The sequence below is a fragment of the Lepisma saccharinum genome, chromosome 29 (genome assembly GCF_977018435.1).
Source record: "Lepisma saccharinum chromosome 29, izLepSacc3.1, whole genome shotgun sequence".
NCBI classification, from domain to species: domain Eukaryota; kingdom Metazoa; phylum Arthropoda; class Insecta; order Zygentoma; family Lepismatidae; genus Lepisma; species Lepisma saccharinum.
Genome location: NC_139257.1, coordinates 48,626,665 through 48,647,971, shown reverse-complemented (window position 1 = coordinate 48,647,971; position 21,307 = coordinate 48,626,665). Strand labels below are relative to the sequence as shown.

The 21,307-nt window shown below is 37.8% G+C and overlaps 1 protein-coding gene across 4 annotated transcripts in view; it reads right to left on the bottom strand.

Annotated features, from left to right (window-relative positions):
* Positions 1-741: 741 nt before the first annotated feature.
* Positions 742-21,307, bottom strand: part of Nelf-A (Negative elongation factor A) — a 50,429-nt gene continuing 29,863 nt past the window's right edge. For 3 of the 4 annotated variants that reach the window (XM_083114790.1, XM_083114792.1, XM_083114793.1), the window contains exons 9-11: positions 16,988-17,087; positions 14,699-14,887; positions 742-12,430 (exon numbers count right to left, since the gene is read on the bottom strand). In XM_083114790.1, the coding sequence (XP_082970916.1) occupies positions 14,700-14,887; positions 16,988-17,087 (288 nt within the window). In that variant the 3' untranslated portion in view covers positions 742-12,430; position 14,699. Of the gene's footprint in view, positions 12,431-14,566; positions 14,888-16,987; positions 17,088-21,307 lie in introns of all 4 variants that reach the window. The other variant, XR_014440964.1, reaches the window with a different exon arrangement.

Here is a 21,307-nt window from a genome sequence, read left to right as displayed (position 1 = left end):
GTATATACGTCTGGCAACCCTATCTACCACTCTACTCAACCAGCTTTCATTTTAGTTTTTACAATATGCTAGAGATTTGGATTCAAGTCCAGATCAAGGAATGTTTTTGCATGATACTTGTATAATCAGCATCTCCTGTGTGCAGTATTGCTATGAAATATTTATGATTTGTGGATGCTTCAAACTGAGGGTAGAGACCCACACATTTTCAATCTCTTGACATTTTGGAGGTGACGTGATCAGTATCAGCCTTTGGCCACCTTTACTCCTCGGTTACCCCATTGATTTGAGGTTGGGTTAAACCCAGGTGCCCTTCTAATTAGACCACCGTGCCTCCAAACTGTAATTCAAAATACATTTCAAACATGATACATGTAGAACACCGTTTACAAAAAGAAGTTTACAATTAATCTGTAATGCAAAAAAAAAAAAACATAGTTTGTGTACAGGAAGTTACTGAAGTTGTAATTATTAGTACACATTATGTGTAATTATTATTATAAGAGCATATTCTAGTCCTTGAGGTGTGATTCATTGAGACTGATAAATTATGTAATTTGTACCAGATATTTTAATTTTTTTACAAAAATCCTGACATTTCCAGATTTCCCAGGTACCCTGAGAACGTCGGCAAAACTTTATTTTTACATTGATGACACATTGATCATAAAAACAAATAATACATCAAATTTATTATAGAAAAATATTTATTTACACAACTTACAGGAGTTTATCCCCTCGTTTTGTACAGAAAATAAACATCAGACCTTTACATTAAAGGTGTGACAGCTTCTTTATAATATGTTCAAGTAATTACAAATATCTTTCTTGAGTTGTATGAATAGAGCAGTTCTCACAACTCTTCCATTTTCCCTTTAGAAAATCTGTCAGCTATGCATAGATATATATGTGTGTATAAAATTGCACAAGTAATAAATGTAAGTTACAGAAGCAAAATATGGCTTATGATGATGATCATGAAGTTGCACAAAGTATGCTATAGTTGATGTCACCATGACATGTAAATAGAAAAATGGAAATTTGTCTAATGATTCATAAATTATGCAGAGAAAATAAAGCATCATTCAAAATGCCACAATTTGACACACATGCACACATATATATTCAAAGAAAAGTCTTCATTTTTCCATGGTTAAGAAAATAAACAGAAGAACGACACACAAGACTTCACTGTTTACAAAATCATGACACAGCGTCTATATAGCTTACAAAAGGTTCATGCTTTGGTGGGGTACAGGGAAGCAGATAGATGCATATCGTTCATGTTAAATTTAGTAATGGAGCGGTTACATAAAAATCTTGTCCTTGTACCATTACATCAGATCCCTTGATTTCCATGTACGTATGTAGGGAAGTATCAAAGTAAATTGAATGAAATCATTTTTGGATGAAGGCACACTGCGACATATTTAGATTAAGGGAAAGAATCATTCAAGAAATCTTTCTCAGATTGCCACTGGCTTATCTTTAATGTTCCAGCATTTCTATCCGAGATTTCACCATGAATGCAAAACAACATATTTTCTCTTTATGTAAATAATGTGGACATGACACTCATTTTTCAGTACCGTTTGGTTTAAAACAGCACTTTGGAATTATGTGGATTACAAGCGCTGAATTTTATGTTTCACTGAAAATTATTGCTATAAAGAACAAATGGAAGTTTTGATGCAGTTAACCATGATTGCACAATATACCTGTATGTATACTTTCAATTTTATTTTACTGAAAAGTGTTCTGGTTGGACTGCTCCATTCTACAAATGAAAAGTTCGATTTTGTATACAGATTTTTTTGTGTTTGTTTTTCATTATGTTCATGTCATGAAGGTTTAAATATGGTAGAAATTTACTGAATCAGGGTGGCCACTCTAGGACCATGGTAAAATCAGTGGCGAAGCGTCCTATGAGGCCAGGAGGCCGGGCCTACCCACGCCATAACTCTTTTAAAGGTGTATTTACTTATTTCGTCAAAACACATGTAATGCAATGGAAAAGTTTGGAATTTTCATTTATGTTAATTGCAAAAAAATTCTAACCCTGTCCAGTATACGAACTTTCCACGGAGTGAGGCACATTTGCTGGGGCCTCCTCTCTTCACATTCCGTCGTACGGTCGTATATGCGGGAAGCCTAATCTTACGAGTACTGTACGTATGCTCATAACGTGCTCCTGAGGCCGGCCTCGCGGTGTTATCCACTAGGACGAACAGAATATCAGCAACACTGCATTTCCGCCAGGGTTGGAAATTTGTGGTGTACCGGCATTTTTGGTAAACATTAGCCTGTGTTCGTGCAGATATATTTCTATTTCATTGTACATTCTCCATATTTTGTACGAAACTTAGGTTTTCCTTCCTTTCATCGACAAGTGTAAGTAAATTGAAAATTACGGAGTACTGTAGTTCTGACTTCGTTTTCTGGTCAGAGTGCTGATGGTCTTGTTGATTCACCCAACACCGTAGCGTAAACAGAAAGTCTAAAGAACTTCTATTTGTAAAGTAAGTCTTCATACCAAATTATGTAAATTAAAATGCTAGGTACGACTTATATTTACGAAGCAGTTTTACTTTCACTGGAAATAGAATAATTTATTTTTATCGTGAACGGGGATTCCCTCGTTTATTTCCTTTCCGTGAAAACTCGCCTCCTGCTCAGGACACTACAAGGGAGCAGGACTCGGAGCGCGAGGTTCGTGGCGGTAGACTTTTGTTTGTGATTCGTGTCGTGTGCAGCGATCAGATTTATGCAAGAACAATCGAGTGAATATGTAATAATCGGTAAGTTAGGACCCACTTTTGGTCTTTCATGTTTCCTTCTTATAACAATCATTTCTAAAATGTTTTCAATTTCAACTATATTTTCCTTTGCAAGTAGCAGTGGCAAGTGACAGCAAAATATTTAAAAAAATAATTAAAAGTTGTTGAAACGTTATTTAATGTGTTAACACTGTCGTCGAATAGATATTACAAGCAGACATTTTTTTATGCAGCCGACTCCGAAGAGGTAGGCAGTTTCTTTTACCCTGAAGGGATAACAAGAGAATAGGGCGGTCAATGAGAGTGCAATGCAAGGGAAGACTTTTTTGGGTTTAGGACAAAGACTGTTATGGGGTTATTGCGCGGGCCATGTCTGTTTCAGGTCTGGCGGAACAGGCCAGTGTTGTCACATTGGATTGTCAGAAAAGAGCTGAATTGCGCCTAAAAATTGGGATTCTATTCCCTCAAGCAACTACATTTATTATAACATGTTTATATGTTACATAGTAACATGTCGTGTTGCCAGGTCCCAAACAAGGATCCTGTGTTCTATTATCATGTAAAGGTGTCTAAACACAAGGGGTAGAACAAACTAGGAAGCGAAGTGTTCACACTGACCGAGATAGGTCACCTTTACCTATGTTTTTTCTTGAAAGCCCCGTGGTGGTCATCCTAACACGTTACAAAGCCTGGTGACCTAATTGTGGTCATGTCAATGTTTCCTGATCATCTTTAATTCATTCTCCATACATTCTCGTCGTCACGATTAGCATAGATTAGAACAAATGAGACGAAAATATTCAAAATTTAAATTATGTTTACTTGCATATACAGGTGTCAGAAATTCATTTATATAGAAAGCCAAGACTGGAATTAACTACAACCATTCCTTTAGTTAGACAACAGATAACAATGGTGTTTTCCTCGGTGCGAGGAAGTCTTGCTAAAGAAAACTAAGTTGGCAGCAGTAGAACGTACCAAACTGACAGTCGCTGAAAGTGCGGAATTCTGTCGTCTGCTCACGGCACAAACGTCACACTGACCCGAAAATGATGGGGGGGGGGGAGTTCTAGCCCATTTCACCTCAATTGCAAAATAAATTTAGAAAAAAAGTGATGAAGAATTGACAACAGGGCTCGAGCACTATTCGTTGGATTTTCGCGATGTCCCATGATTGGTAGTTCTTTCTGGAGGTGTGTGCATAAATCAGGGGTTGAAAAAATACAAACAAATAAAAAAAAAAACGAAATGAAGAAAAATCTAGATCGATGACATCTGGTGGGCGGGAGGAGAACGTCTAAGACATAATTATCGTATTGATGGCCGGTAACAACACTTTTGAAAACGTCACGCCACTGGCAAGTAAAGTAGCGGCCTGGAGAGACAATGAACCACTCTCCATTACATAGCCCCCTCCCTTTCTTTTTACATATTTAAGCAACTAATGGAAATTATCGCACTTTTGTGCCTACCCTGCTAGGAACTCTACGCTTCGCCACTGGGTAAAATTCAAGTATAATTCCCGGTTCTCAAGGATACAGGATGATGTTTTCTCTATTTCAACCTTATGTATTAACGCCCCCCAAACAAATTAACAATATAAAGGGTCTTCATGATTCCAATGTATCCAAAAATTCTGATCCAAATCAATTAAACGGTATATATATTTAAATTAAGGTGCGGAACTTACATTTGCCATTTTGCATACTCAGACTAGAAATACATTTACAAATGCAAGTCACAAATGTTACGGGATATAATAATCTACAAGAAATTGTTAATTGTATAAGAATTTCAACCTCAAATTTACTTATCGACTTCAAGGTATCTTATATTGCAATAATCGTCCGTGTGTCAGATTGTTCTGCAAAGGACACTAACAAAGTAATCGGATTGAGAAAATTCTGTTTAAAAGTGGCAATTTTTCATGTCTACGGAGAAAAATTCATGCATAATTCCCAGAGGCAAAAATTCACATATAATTCCCTGTAAATAGCCACCCTGTGATTAAAATATTCAATTTTATTTATCTTAAAGGTCAGTGTAGACGAGGGTGTGACTAACCAGAAAGGGAGATTTTGTTCATTAGTGTTTTTTTCAATTGCTTCCTGTGAAATATGTCAGGCTAATCTTTCTCTTGATTACTGTGTACGTGTGATGAGGGAAATTATATTCCAGGGGAAAAAAAGAAGATTGATTTTTACATGAAACAGAATTCATTTCTGCATGAGAATAAACTTCATGTTGTTAAGGCAATTTTAAAACTCATATGTCACTTGTAATGAGTGAAAAAAAAAGTACTTGTATGACACACACACAATATTTATAAGTTCTAGCTTCTGAGATTTCAACCTAATGCTTAGTCCTTTTTATAATCTTGTAACCTTTGTTTTCCTGCCACTTTTGGCTAATCGTAACAATATGGATGAATGGTGATTAAATGGAACTGACGAATAAAAGCTTACAAGTAATAATCATTCCTAGGCTGAGACTAAAGCATGAATACATCGGTGGAGAGATCAAAGTTGTCCAATAAACATGCTCTACCACAGAGCCAGCCATAGCCCATTTTAGTTTTCATGGTTATACACATGTGAAGCAGGATGTTAATTTCATTTCTGGGATAAAGACAGTACGTACATTACTTATTTTCATGGAAAAAGGACTAAATTCTTTTTACACAAAAACAATTGATTAAATTAACCATAAGTAAAGCATTAGAAAGCTTTCATTTTCTGTCACAAGTAGCCACACTACCATTTATAAATACACACAAACAAGTTACTAATTTACCCGCGAGACTTACTTTTAAGGTAAGGTAAAGGTAAAGTTCCCCACACATTCTCGGTCTCAGCCATTTCGAAGGTGATGTGATCAGCACCAAACTCTGGCTACCTTTATCCCCAGGGTTGCTCTCAGGTACCAATTTATTTGAGGCTGGGTAGGTCCCAGAGTCACTTTATGCGGGGAGAAGGCCGGAAATAATTCCTACCTTATAACACCGACGAGACCACTTTTTACTTACATTATTAATTTTGGTGGTCCCTGCCAGCATCCCCTTGGGAACTTGTTGCTTCAGTGAATTAATAGAATCTTTAAAAGTTAGTCTGGTGGATTAAGTTAGTAATTTGTTCATGTGTATTTATTATACAAGCACATCTTTAATTCCCCAAACATGAAAACATAATTTATGTACAAAAATGTAATACGTACATATGTAGGTATATATCTTAGTAAGGAAGAACAAGTATTTGTCACAAACAGGTGATGACACAATTGATAACCTTATGCATTTTACTGAAACTTATACTCAATATTTATGTAGAAATTTCAGACCATATCAGCAATTGTGGTTGACAGGTTTGTATTAAAGGCTCATAACTGAACTCAATGTAATTTGGCAATATGTAGGAAGGATGAATAACAACTATAGTTGCAATCTGGAATAGTAGCTTGCATTGGAAGCAGTGTTGCCACAATATGAGGGCACAATTTCCCTTTCCAAGGAGCAAAACTTCCCTTTTTGGACCAATTTTTCCCTTCACCTAAGCAAATTATATAATAATAATAATAATTAGTAGTAGTGGAATAGCAGCATTATTAGTGGTGGTGGTGGTGGTGTAAGCAGCAGTAGTACGTAGTTAAGTATCCCATTGAATTTGTTATTCTTTTGAATAATTATTTTTTAAAAAAATCACATTTTAGTTCACTTCCTGACTAGATGTCCCAGGTTTGAATCCTGGTTAGGAATCCATTTCATTGTTAATCCTCATCGTTACTATTTATCCAAAGATGCATAAAAAAAAACACGAAAATGTGGATATGAAATTTGAAATTAATGTAAACTGTAATAATGTAGTCAGACGACCTTAAAATTTCCCTCCAATTGTGGTATTTTTAATCGAAATTTCCTTTTCCCTTCAATTTCGGTCCAAATTTCCCTGCAAAATGGAAATTTCCCTTCATGTGGCAACACTGATTGGAAGATCAAAATGGGACCCTTACAACATGTACAGATGACAGTTATTGATAACAAGTGAATGGTATAGTAGCGCCAAGACATCTGAAACCTTGGAAAATATGCGAACTACAGACTTCCCTGTGATTTTAACTAGTGACACTAGCGCCACTCCTCACTAGCCAGAGTTTCAAATGTCTTGGTGGATCTATATATATGCACCACATGTTCTTAAATTTACATAATTATGATTGTATTGGGTTGATGCATAAGTTCATAGCATTTGTGTTTGGCGTGGTAACACTGTGGTGCTAGGAGTCTGTTTATTATTAATGTTCATCAATTGCAGTGGCATTGTTGTGCTTGTGAATACGCCTTGAATTTTACAGATTTCAAGAAAGACTTATGGGCTAAAGAACAATAAGCGTCTAGTGGGGGCATTTACAACATATTCTTCTTTCAGAGTTTAACATGGGGCAAAGGCAGCGGAGGCGGCTCGATACGTTTGTCCCTTGTACGGGGAGAATGTCAACAGTAAAAGCAGGGCAAGAAAATGCAAGCATTTCTCCATGTTCAGGAAGACCATCGGGCTTTAATGAAGACAGTTTAAATGCTTTTAATCCACGAGGATCCATATCAGTTGGCTCAAGAATTGTAATGAACTGTGACCATTCAACCATCGTGTGACATTTGCATTCCATGGGCAAGGTTCAGGATACTGCACGCTTTAAATGAAAACAACCACACCAGCGAGTAGGCCAGGAAGACAGCAAGTGCTGCGACAAGATAATGCACACCCACACTCTGCTGACAAGAGCTGCTATCCAGGAGCTTGGTTGGTAGTTATTCCACATCCTGCTTACTCCTCCTGATCTTGCACCCTCGGATTGCTACATTTTCAGCTCTCAATCCATCAATCTTCAAAGAAGCTCCTTTGGTGATGAAAATGCTCCTCAAACTTGGCTTGACAATGCTATTAACCCCGAAGCAGCTGATTTCTTCAGGCATTGAATTGAAAAACTTCCCCAGCGTTGGTAGATTACTGATTAATTTATGTCTTTTGTTCATCTCAAATTAGTATCAAATGCTATGAACTTATGCATCAATGCAATACATAAAACAATCTTATTTTGAAAGTGGCTTACAATAATGATATTCTTTGTATTCTTTTTTAACATGGCACCAGTTTGCTTACTATTAAGTTGCAAATGTCTACCATCTGCTTAACGACAAGGAAATTAACAAAATATAAAAGTTGCATGATACAGTTCAACATTGCACTACCACAGAATTCTTTCACCACATTTACCTTACCATGCTGTGAATAAATTAACAGTTTTTGTAACTAACCAGTTGGGTAAATCCTGTCAGACCAATATTGAAGTACAAGCGGCATACCAAAAGTAAGTTTACAAGGCATATATCTTCAGTGACTTTGTAGTTAGACACCATGAAACTATAGCAAAATCTCTCTTTTTGTTTCAGGTGGTAACGTCATATCCATTGGCAACATTCCACACTACCATTTGCTGACAAGTGCCAGGTAATGATGGAGGGTCGACTAGAGCAATGGTCCAAGCAGGAAGTGCATGCTGTAATCAGATTTCGGAATGCGAAGAACGTGTCAGCTGCGGAGATTCATCGTCAGTTGGTGGACATCTATGGGGAAAACGTGATGAGTCGTCACAGTATGGCAAGATGGTGCACCCAATTTCGAACTGGGAGGGTGACAACAGTGGACTGTGCACGGAGTGGCAGACCCACAACAGTTGGCACAGCAGACAACAAAACACATGTTGAGCATGCAATCACTATCACACAACTAATGCATGACTTGGGTTTATCATCTCTTCCCGGCCTTGAAAGAACATTCCAAGATTCCAAAGTGACGAAGATGTGAATGCAACGGTGCCAACGCTGGCTGAACAGGCAGGACACCTCATTTTACGAACGTGGCATCAACAAACTTGTCCCACGATTACACAAATGCCTTAATCATTACGGTGACTATGTTGAAAAATAAATAAAATGTTGCATGTACCACACCATGTACATTGCTTCATCGTCCAAATAAAATATGATTATTGACAAATAGGCCTTGTAAACTTACTTTTGGGATGCCCCTGATAATTTAGAAAATTCTGTGATTGCATTGAGCTGAGAATATATTGGCAGAAAAGAATGCATAAGCTATAGAAATCATATTTCACTTTATACAATATCCTTTTGAATGCAAATAATAATCTAAATTACATCAATAACCAAAAATGCACACAGTCTGAATAATATATGTGGATCATTAAAGCATTCAAATCTTCCAGATGGATATCTAAATAATCTGCACGACTGGCTTGGTTTTCCATGGTATATAATCCTGTGACATAAGCACACGATAACAATACAGTCTTGTAAGGAAATCTGCTCTGTTATGTACTTAAACCAATGGTGAGGTGGGGACAGTGGACAACAATGAAAATGTTATTATTAAGGACTGGAAATTTAAATAGTTCAACAAAATTACAGAAAATACTTTGGGAACGTGGTTTTCAAACTTCCACAATCTTTACTTGTAATATAACATTACCACATTTATTTGATTCATTGAGTTTGAGACCACTTTATGCATGAAATTGAGACTGGGCATACAGTTTAAAGCATGTGCCTCCAGCAGGTATCGAACCCGGACCACATATTAGAAGATGACGACATTACCACTTCACCATAGGCATCTGTACCACTTTAAGATAGCTTCGAGTAGATCATGCCGACTACAAGTTTATTATAGTGTATAAATATAGAATTTGCAATATTTTCTTAGTTTTCTAAAAGCGCACTCTTGTTCAAAAAATACTGGCAATTTGTTCATAAGGGTCTGATGAAATAAGGCTAAATTTCAAAGCTTTTCGAACATGGACAAAAATGAAGGAGGACAGAGAACATTTACGTACAAATATATTACCTTGCAGCATCCTCAAAAATGAAACCCCCCCCCCCTTTTTACTAAATTAATAAACATTTATAACATAAAAACAAATAATTTGCTTTCAGTCTTTTATGTTAATGTGTTCTATTTACTAGAATATTAACCTGAATGCTTAATTAACCAATTACAGCATCAAATAATAAATAATGAACAATTTACGCTAGACCAAACTGCTGGTGTGATAATAGAAAACTCTCTCTTGCATTTTAACTTCACTTATTTTAATAATTACAGAAACAACTAACTACCTATCATGCATGGAATTTTGCCAATTTCTTCAATACAAAATTGTGATAATGAAAATATAATCATAATTTTAAATAAGAAAATTTTAGAATATCAGATGTTTATGTACTTAGGTAGAATTTCATACAAGCTGCACCATTAGAGTATTGTGGACAATACAAGCTTTTAAGGTGAAAATCACAGTTTAACTATATTCACCAACAGATTCACACTCCTTAATGGAAACTGACAACATGTTCAATCTGGAAAGAATATATGGCCAACAGTTCAAGCATACACAATACATCATCATTTTAATATACCCAGAAGACATACGGAGTTCGGTTTTTGTCCAAAGAAAAATGGAGACTGAGAAGACAGTTATCGCTTGGGATGCTTTAAAAATACAATGATTTAGCATCAAGTATAGTCAGGTACAATGCTTCCACCTCATAAATCAGTAACAAAATGGGACCATGCTATTTTGCCATCCATCAACTTAGAAAAAAGCCATCTGATAATACTGATGCAAAAAATTCACCATCAGAATGTTTAAAAAACAATGGAAGCTCATCATAATGGAGTATGGATTTATCAAATTAAAAAAATCATTCTACAACGAATTTTACCTTACGGGCTAAACACATGAATAACTAATACATGTGAGTTTGTGTACAGCTGAAAAATGTTCTCTTGCAAACTGGCTTGAAACATTATGCATTGAGATACTACACTACGGGCTTGCAAAAATTAATTTCAGGAACACCTGACAGTATATCTATTGTCACATACAATTTGAAGGAGATACAGTTGCAGAGATTGAAAAGTATTACCAATGACATAATCGGATTGTTTCAAAGCTACACAACATATTCATATAACAGTGGATGAATATGGAAAAAAAAATTGTTGGATACCACTACAAGAGGTACTTAGTTTTTCAAACAACACAAAATAATTTTGAATAAGGATTTAACAATCTTACTTCTTCACGAACTAGATCTGTCTATTGCCCTCAGAACCTGTGATATACTTAAATGATAACCCCAGTGTAACTGCACCACAGGATAACACTTTCTATTGATTTAATATTCTGAATTCTCTTTCACTGCCAGAATTGGTCACAAGATGTCACTACAGGTCTTTATCACATAACAGATTTTTTTGCTCGAGCCTTGAATTCTGAACCATACATTACTTACGGATGTAGTGACATCAATCAAAAGATAAAGTTATTATTACAAGACTGCTTTAGGAGCTTCTCTATACAGGGTGTTTCCAGGCTGATGATACAAATTTTCAGGGATGATGGAGAAGGGCACATGTATCAATTTGAGATAAGGAACATCTGGTCCGGAAACGACTTAGACAAAAGTTATAAGCGAAAATCGGTGTATGAAGATGTAATACTTTTATTACCTGCACAAGTTTCACAAGCTGTTCCGTGACCAGCTCGGTCACCTGATTGACTCCAACTTGATTTATTCTTGTGGGGTCATGTGAAAAGTATTGTGTACGAGACACCTGTCGAGACTGAAGAGGATCTCCTGGCAAGAATTCACGCTGCCTGTGACATTGTTCAAACGACCCCAGGCTTGTTCCAATGGGTATGCCAGAACTGTGTGTGGCGATGTCATGCCTGAAGCGAAGCTGGGGGACACCACTTTGAACAACTGTTGTGAATGTAGCGCCTTGTGAAACTTGTGCAGGTAATAAAAGTATTACATCTTCATACACCGATTTTCGCTTATAACTTTCGACTAAGTCGTTTCCGGACCAGGGTTCCGGATCTCAAATTGATACATGTGCCCTTCTCCATCATCCCTGAAAGTTTGTATCATCAGCCCGAAAAAACCCTGTATAGGTAGGTGCAAGCAGAAGCTATCTTGAACCTACCATGTTAAGAGACCCTCCTGCACGTTTATTAATGTGAAAATTTACTCTATACAATTATTTAATAATGTTCATAATATTGCACACAACTTAGCTTGACATAAAAGCCAAAGCAGAAGTAACTCTTATTTTTATAGAAAATTATAACAAACTGTTTATTCCTCAGTCAGAACAAATGAAAACTTACATTGAAAGCAAAGTCATTGTATGTACATACTGACAAAGGCATTTGTTTAAGTCTCGATACACACACACACACAGTTTCTTTTACAACCTTTACAGTCATGCAACAACTCTTGCCCACCATACAAGTATACAACATTCCTAGGCACACTCGAAAGGGAATTGGAAGGGAACAAATGCCGCTGTGTAAATAGCAAAGTGTCTTTGGGTATACAGAGAAACCACAATACTGATTTCTCATTAATTCAGACAGCTTCACAGGCATTTTACAAAAGACACATTAAGCGTTACTCTAAGCACTACCAATATTCAGTCTGGTACTGTTGGCAACTGACTTCACAACCATTAACTCCTGGCATCTTCTCTTGCAGCTCACATGCACGTAGAATTCCTCAGAGGTAAACTCCATCACTAAGCAAATCGGAAACAAAAATAAGATAGAAGCACATTTGTGCAGCAAAGTCAGGCTGCATTTATCCTGAATACACAAATCCATTTTATATCAAGATATCAACACAGAGAAAAAAAGAAATTAACAAATGAGAAGCATGCATACATACACAAACACACGTATATAAGAAACAAGAATAAAACAATAACTAGGATATAACAAATATTAATTTCTCTTCAGCTGCTTGATGCACGTCGTTCTGAAAGCCTGCATAAATGGAAGCCTGGAGGATCATTTAGTGTATTGTACCTTGTTTGTAGTCTATAGAGAAGTGACCTTTGTTCTAGGGATAGCCTTGAGGCTTTTGTGTAAAAGAAGTTGTTGCATTTGCTGTTGGTACGTGGGATCCGGATGTGAAGATGTGGCAAGAGTTCGTTAGTGAAAAGTTGTCCATTCATGATTTTGAAAAGAAATGTGAGATCTCGAAGGGAAAGACCGTGAATTTGAAGAATAGATAGAATTTCATGTTTGGAAAAGTTTGCAAGGGCTGGACATCTAGGTTTGACTATTCTGATAAAGAAATTTACCACTTCGTTTGTTCTCTTTATATTGCTATCACAGGCCATTGACCAAATACAGGAACCATATTCAAGAATAGCTACAACACACGTTGTAAAGTAGGTTTTGAGACCAGAAACATGTGTAATATCTTTAAATCTGTAAATTAATCTAAGGGTTTTCATGGCTTTAGAAGTTATAGCAATGGGTGAGCCTTCATGTTGTATAGAACATTCTACAGGGTGTATATAAATTATGTATACAACTTCCTTTTTCTGTTGAATGAAAACTACATTACAAATGTTTTGTCTGTTACTGTATTTGAAAATAAAATCCTTAAAGGGATGAGGAGACAGGTCAGTGGAAAAGGTTACATAATTTGGAACTGTATAATTTGTATTCATGTCCAGATATCATTAGAATAATTAAATCAAGAAGACTTAGATGGGCAGGCCATGTGGCATGAATGGGAGAGGAAGGGAGAGTTTACAGGATTCTTGTTGGGAAAACTAATGGTAAGAGACCTGTAGGAAGACCAAGACGGAGAGATAATGCTCAGATGGACCTAAAGGAAACTGGTATGGATGGAAAAGATTGGATTGATCTTGCCCAGGATAGGGACAGAAGAAAGACTTGTGTTGCTGCAGCCATAACCTTCGAGTTTAAGAAGGCTAAAGGGTTGGTTATAACTGGCAACTGTGAAATTTTGGCAACACTGTGCTAGTTCGGGACTCCAGCTAGGTGTGGCGCTAGTGGGCTCAATAAACAAAAAAGGCATCTCCGCAGGAAAAAGCTACGAGTCTTGTGATTTTTTTCTTTGGGGCTTTATCAAGGATATTGTCTACAAGACACAGGTGGAAGTCTATCGCTGATCTCCAAGAATGCATTAACGTAGCCTTCGGTAGTGTAACACTGGACATTCTGGAGCTTACATGGATGGAACTGGACTACATTGTAGTTTCATTTTGCAAGCAACCTGAAAGTGTATACTTCATTTGTGGACACCCTGTATTGTAATTAGGGCTGAGCTGATACCAATGTATGTATCAGCTAACTCCCATGATATTGGTATTGGAAAGCATTGGTTTCATTTTATTTAGCGATACCCGAGGACACTTTTCCGGCATTTTGGCTCTTTGCGGGTTCCACAAAAATGGCACGTGACACAATTGTGGTGGAGTCTAACTATGCAAAATTATCATTTATTTTGCACCAAGATTGTGCAAAAAACTGTATTTTGCAAGTACACAACAGGTATTTTAACATTCTGATGTAATTCTGGAATATTTTGAGTTAAATTCTGGCTACATATGTAAAGTTTTGTGTTTCCACGTTCGTATGTAATATTAAAATTATGTTTACCACATCCATCATAAAATTCTGGTAATTTGATGCATATAATGGGAATGGAACACTCGCCCACTAATATTAGTCAATGTTTTCAACACCTTTTAACAATTAGTAAGAGTGTTGGCAGGTATGAATAGCGGTTCAAAGTGTAATTGCCTCAGCCTTCTGGGAGGGGGCTGGATGATAAAAACAATGAAGATGATGAAGGAACAAATAATCCGAAATAAGTGTACTTCATACTATCTTACCTTTACCAGCAAATTTGGACAATCAAATCCAGGAAAAGCATGCAAGAATGGCAGAAGTTATGTTATCCTTGAGCATATGTAACTTCCAACAGCAAGTTAGTTTGAGCATCTTTGTCCTCTGGGGTAACTCACCCTAAGTAGCTGCTGACTCTTCTAGTTTCCTGTACTTCTTTATCCTCTTCCACTCGCCGGTGTTGTAGTTCATCTGGAAGTGCGTCTCCACAATCATGGTGAGGTACGTCTCATCTGGCTGCTGGATGTTCTCCTGGTTCTCGCTCAGCTTGATTGTGACGATGTTACCCAGGTGGGGACAGGGGTTGTCTGCAAGGTCACAATGTTTGAGAAAAAGGCAGCCACAGTAATATCAAAGGATTATTCATGAACATACTTGAACAAGTGTTCTTGGGTTACCAGCCAGGTTAAATCAGCATTAGCTTCCAATGTTTCAAGCGCATCAGGGAATGTAAAAATGGAGACCAATGTAAGAGTTAAATGTGTGACTATGATGGGGCAGAGCTTGGATGCTGTCTTCCTATTGGTTCGCTCTGGTTGGTGTTGTGTTTTTACGGAGGAGTTGGTTCCACGCGTGACTGAGCTAAAGTCCCACGTTCCTGCCGAGATTGGTGCTTTCTCGTGAAATTGCTATGGTTTCCTTTACTCGTCGGCCACAGTAGCAGGCACAATTGGCTATTATTTTGGTGTCCGCAAATAAAATCCTGTGTCCCTCAGTGATGCTCCAAGTCCTGACTTTTCTCTTTGAAATAATCTGATGTTGTGCTGATATTCATTACGTTGCTGTTCAATGGTGCATCTTGTTTGACTTACATATGGTGTCCCACACTCACTCCTGTAATGTGGAGTTCCAGGTCATCTTTGACTGAACATAGTAGGGCCTTGGTGTTCAGTGGCTGTCTGTGAATCGTCTTCACTCCGTGCCTGGTTAGAATTCTGCTCAACTTCCAGGATGTGTTTCCAACGAATGGCAAACTGTTGTCGTGGGATGTTCCTATTTTGTATTGCTACTGGTAGAGGGGCTGTGCAGAGCAGAATCAGTAAAACACGACACCAGCCAATAAGAACACCAGGATCCAGAGCGAGCCAATAGCAAGACATCATCCAAGTTCCACCCACATCAGTGTCACAAATTTAACCCTAGAATGGTCTCAATTTATTACATTCCCTGATGACAAGAGCAATGTATGCACTTCAAACGTTGGAAACTAACGCCGATTTAATCTGGCTGGTAAACCGAGAACACTTGTTCAAATCACGTCACCAGGAAAGCTACAATTCGTATAAACATATTATTAAAAATTAGGGATGGGACCGATTAATCGGTACTCGATCGGTATCGGCCGATATGTGTATCGGTTTATCGGTAAAATTACCGATTATTTTACCGATCTGATATATCGATAAATATCTTACAATTTAGTGCAAAATTCTGCCATTTTGTTGCAATTTTTATGGATAATCTCCATGCCCTACTTTCTGAAAAAGTGAATGTCTAAATATTCAACTTCCTTTGCATTGCAATCAGCTCGAAACACACATTTATTACGAAGATCAATGAACATTTCAGGGTCTTCAAGGACCATTTCTAATTTTATATCAGATCGGTATTGGTAAATTTTATATCGGTACTGTATTGGTATCGGCTAAAATTTCATATCGGCCCATCCCTATCAGAAATGAGATAAAATCACAACGCAACCTAGTTTAGTCTTCTTTCTTACGCGTTCTTACAAGGTTCTTGTTAAAACCAACGTTTCAGATCCGTCACCAGATCCTTCTTCAGGGTTCTCCAATAAATTGACATTAAAAAGGCAACATTCGAAACATCGGTTTTGGAATCTCGTAAGCCACACATAATAACCCTCTGTATTTTAACTTTTATGATTTTTATCTAATGTTTAACATGTTGACAGCATGAAATGTTAGGTTTTAAAATTTGTTAACTAGTTCCTTTCAGTGGAAATCCATTTAAAGTAAAGTTGTTAAATGTTAGAGAAGAAGAATTTGAATTATTGTTTTAAGTTATGCACAGATAGACTAATCGCAACTGGACTTACAGTTTAAAGTGAGATCCGTACCACCGTGCACCTGAATCAAACCCGGAATGCCTTGATTACAAGGCGACGACGTTACCACTAGACCACCGATGTCACCTGCGGTATATTGTGATATCCAGAAGCTCTTGAATGCACACACAATTTGTTCTAACATCACTTTACGCACAATTTACCTAACAGGTTCCACACAACTGAAATGGATCCTTGGTTGCAAGGCATTAATGTTGACCATTAGGCTATCACAGAAGCGATGAGCCTTGATCCTTTGAGAAAGTTCATGTGTGTCTGGATTTTTAAGCTACCAATTATAAGCAGGTGCATTAGTTTTAAGACATGAAAGTCCACTTACCTCTTGAACCTGCCATGAAACCCAAAATGAGAGCCTTCTCTGGTCGAGTGACTTTGTTGGCCGTCCGGAACATTTCTTGGGCCTCCAACATTTGCTCCCTCTGTTGAAAAAGAAGTCAATTGTATTATACAATGTAATGCAGAAAATGTTTGGCACTCAATCAGCAAGCACAATACACCCGGAAAGTAAGTTAAAAAATACAGTGGAATTTCGATTTTATGCTTTTCAGCGAACCAAGCTGAAGAAACGTAAAATGCAGGAAAATGTAAAATCGAGGATGTTACATGCCTGGATGAGCGAAGCCAACGGTAGACATATTAAAAATATTTGCGAAGACAACAATAGATGGCGACCAAGCGGCGAAGTGGAAAATAGATTATTGATCAATTAAAAGGACTTAGGAAGTGATTAAAACCAAACGAAACAAGTAACTGTGATTGAGTAGTGATTAAATTGTTATAAATAAATAATAGAAAAGCATAAAGAAATACGGAAAACTCAAGGATCGACATAACCAACATATATTGTATAAGATTAGGGAAGTTGAATAATCAATTCTAAATTTTGTTTTTTTTTCCTTCTGGCAGACAGGTAGCTTCTTGCCAGAGTTTTGTTTGGTCCCTTGGCGGCGCTATATCCACATTTGTTGCCCTAAAGCCTGCACTGGGTCGAGGCAACGCTGGGATAACCGCGACCTTTGATTTTCCCTTTGGTCGTTTAGTCTGTGGAATATTGGAATAAGACATGTCGTGAACTTCATGCCGACTCCTTTGTGGAAAAAGGGTGCGTGAATAAACACAAACAAACAAACAAACAAACAAACAAACAAACACACACACACAAACACAAACACACACACACACACACACACACACACACACACACACACAAAAAAAAAAGTAGGAAATGACAAAAGAAATCAGGTAAAATGAGACTGAAAAGCAGAGACATTTTATGGAAGGACACAAGTGTTGGTGAGATGTACGTCTTCCTAGCTCTCATTATTCTGCAAGGGATTGTCAGAAAGCAGACAATCTAATCTTACCACTCTACCAATGCTTGATATGCACTCCTTTCTTCTCAAAGTGCATTAGTAGGGACAGGTTCAGCTTACTTATGAAACGTTTGCACTTGTCTGATAAAGTAGAACAAGATGTGCTAGACGTTCTTCTTGGAAAGTTCAAATCCCATTACCTTCCAGCTAAAAATATAAGTATTGATGAATCATTGCTCTTGTGGAAAGGAAGACTCAGGTGGAAAAGATACATCCCTCTCAAGAGAGCCAGGTTTGGCATTGAATGTTACATATTAGCAGAAGCAGAAACTGGCTATGTTTGGAATCTTCTAGTTTACACGGGTAAAAAAATGACTTATCCCTGTAATATTCCAGGAATATCTGAAGAAATTAGCACAGGATTCATCAAGCCAACGAAGATAGTTTTGAGTCTTATGGATCCATTATTGAATAAAGGATACACTCTTGGAATAGACAATTTCTATGTCTCTCCTGAGCTTTATGAGATTCTTGTCGCTAACAAATCAGATGCCATAGTAACAGTGCATTTCACGAGGAAGAACCTTTGCAAGGAATTAAATGACGAAGTGTTGAAAAAAGGCAAAATGCGATCCGCGCAAGAGACAAAAGACAAAGACATAAAGACAGACGATGGATTCGGGAGTTGAATGGCTTTGTCTACGCGGCTGGTCCAGGGATACGTGCCTCCAGGTTACGTTGCCGAACAATAGGATAGGTTAACCTAACCTACTCACCCACTTTGGGCTTGATTGAACCTATGAAACTACTCTGCTGTGCAACCTGGACGCACCCATCCCCATGCAGCTCTACGCTGTCCTCCAGTGACCATTAACATGGAGGATGTCCCCAGTAGACCAGCATCCATTCCGAGGAATGATTGCTGGTGTATCATAGGGACTTTCAGCCTAGTTATTCCGGAGCGAGTGGTACGCTTCCCGGACTTACCCGCCCAAATATGAATTGATAAATCAAGATGTTGGAAAGACACATTTAATATTCGGGGTACTAATACATTTTAACTATATACAAGCACTGCACAAACTTATAAGATTGTTTTTACAATTGGAACCAACAAAATGGGTAATAAAAACACTGTACTTACATATTCTGCATTCACCTTACCACACCTGGGCCTTGTTGCACATGTCACTCCAACTATAAATGGGGAGATTTTCTGAGAATTTACACGAAAAATATAGCGGTATCTTAAGACATATGGGTATTGTCTTGCAAATGAACGGTTTCAGGGAGCTATATCACAAAGGATGTGCCGATTAATTATGGATGTCTTTGGATACAAAGCATCATGGCTTCCTGGAGGCTCATTGTCCTCACCATGTGCTTTTGAGAATTTCAGAATTTTCATGGATATAGGTTCCATGCACTTTAAGACACTTCCAGTGCTGTAATTCGTTCATATTATACACTACAGGACTATTCCCAAGCCCTTATTGGATATTTCACACACTGGTGACACCATTGTCCTCTCTCCACTGGCCTACTCTGGCCCAAAACTTGGAGCGATGTTAACTGTACCAACTGTTAGCAAGAAGTGAAATCAAGATGGCTTCCTCACATGTTAAAAGCTATCACAGACTCATTGTCTGGTAGCCACGCCCATGAGGCCATCTGATTGGTCCACAGCACCTTGGGTTACTTGCCTTCATCAAGTACCTTGAGAAGCCCAATAGATGGCAGTCTAGTCAGGGCTAGTTCCACTGACTCTCACCAGATGGCTCTGGTGCTGTGAGACCGATTGTCTTTTGTCCAAAAACATCGATTTTTTGATGTTTTTGTGGTTTGTTTGCACATATAATTGTTACTCGGAGTTATTTTCAGGGAAAGCAAGTTATTTTGTGCTTGCACAAATATTATCCTGGAAATATCTGTATTAATAAAAAATTTGCATGAAAAGTAACATGTGCTCTCTGAATTCTACCTATCAACAAAAGGGATGTATTTTTGATAACCAATGAATTTTGGTCTGGGGCTTATTATTTACTTAATATTTTGATGTTTTATCATACTTTTACTAATTAGGCCTAATTTCTGTTAATCTTAACATATCTGGGAATGTCTATTCCTATTAATTTTACCTGAATTGAATTGGCCTTGTACTTTGGTTGGAGTGGAGTGCTGCCTGTATGTATTGGGGATGTATACCCAACCTTTGGTTGGTTATACATATCCCGGGCCCTCGGGAAAAGAAAAAGGATACGTGAAGCGGATCATTTTTCTTTACCCTTTACTACACTATACCCAAATACATACACAAAATATTTATATACACACTGAATTGTTAAGACCACGCTGGTCCGAAAAGAACATATACATGAAAGAAAATAAATTTGCAATTATTCTTGCCCGTCACTTGGATCTATGTTTGAGATATTGTTCTGTCCGATATATCGAACAATTTCCTAGACGGTATATACATGGTTAATATAACACACACTTAAAAGTTTTCAATAAATGATTTTAGTCATTCATGTTATATCTGCTTATTGCCGCACTGAATACAGTTTTTGTATTCGAACTGCTTAGTAGTTTTTAGGTACGTATCTAATGTCTCTGCCCCTCATTCACTTGAGGGTGCAGTACCTTCAAAAAATGTTCACCATACGCCTTGGTCTGTTGTCCACATTTGATCACCTCACAATTGTTCTTCAATATCTCCTTAGGTGGAGATAGCTGTCGCCTGGCTTTGTGCACTTTGCGTTGCCATCAAATGTTTTTGTTGCTCGCTTAGCGGAACAATGCTTCGACCTGGCTGTCCATTGGGATTGTGTACAATCTGTGGAATGCACTCATTTTGTGAAGTCTGTAGGATTGTCATGGTGGTTCGTTTCTGGATGTCATTGTTCGATTACGAACCCCTGACACACTCCCTGCTTCCCCATATTGTTGGAACGCTGAAAAGATTGTCTCTAGTTCCTGGTATAATATGCTTGGGGGTCTGCTGCTGCCTATGACACCATGCACTTTTGTATGTTTGCTCCGGGGTTTTGTGGTGACACTGAGGGGGAGTTGGAGTGATGTACTCACTGGCCCCACTTCACACGCAGGCTTTGACCTTACCCTTGTTGGTTTTTGGGTTGTTCCTTATAAACAACCCTATATGTTTGGGGGTGCTCGCATATTTCCATTACTGCTAACCCTGGTTTGGTCGAACCCAACCCATCGGTAGTGCAAATACCCAATGATTGCTAAGCAATATTTTGCTTGATTGGTAGTGAGTGATCTAGCATAGATTTGTACTCATAGGGAAATAAACCTCTATATGA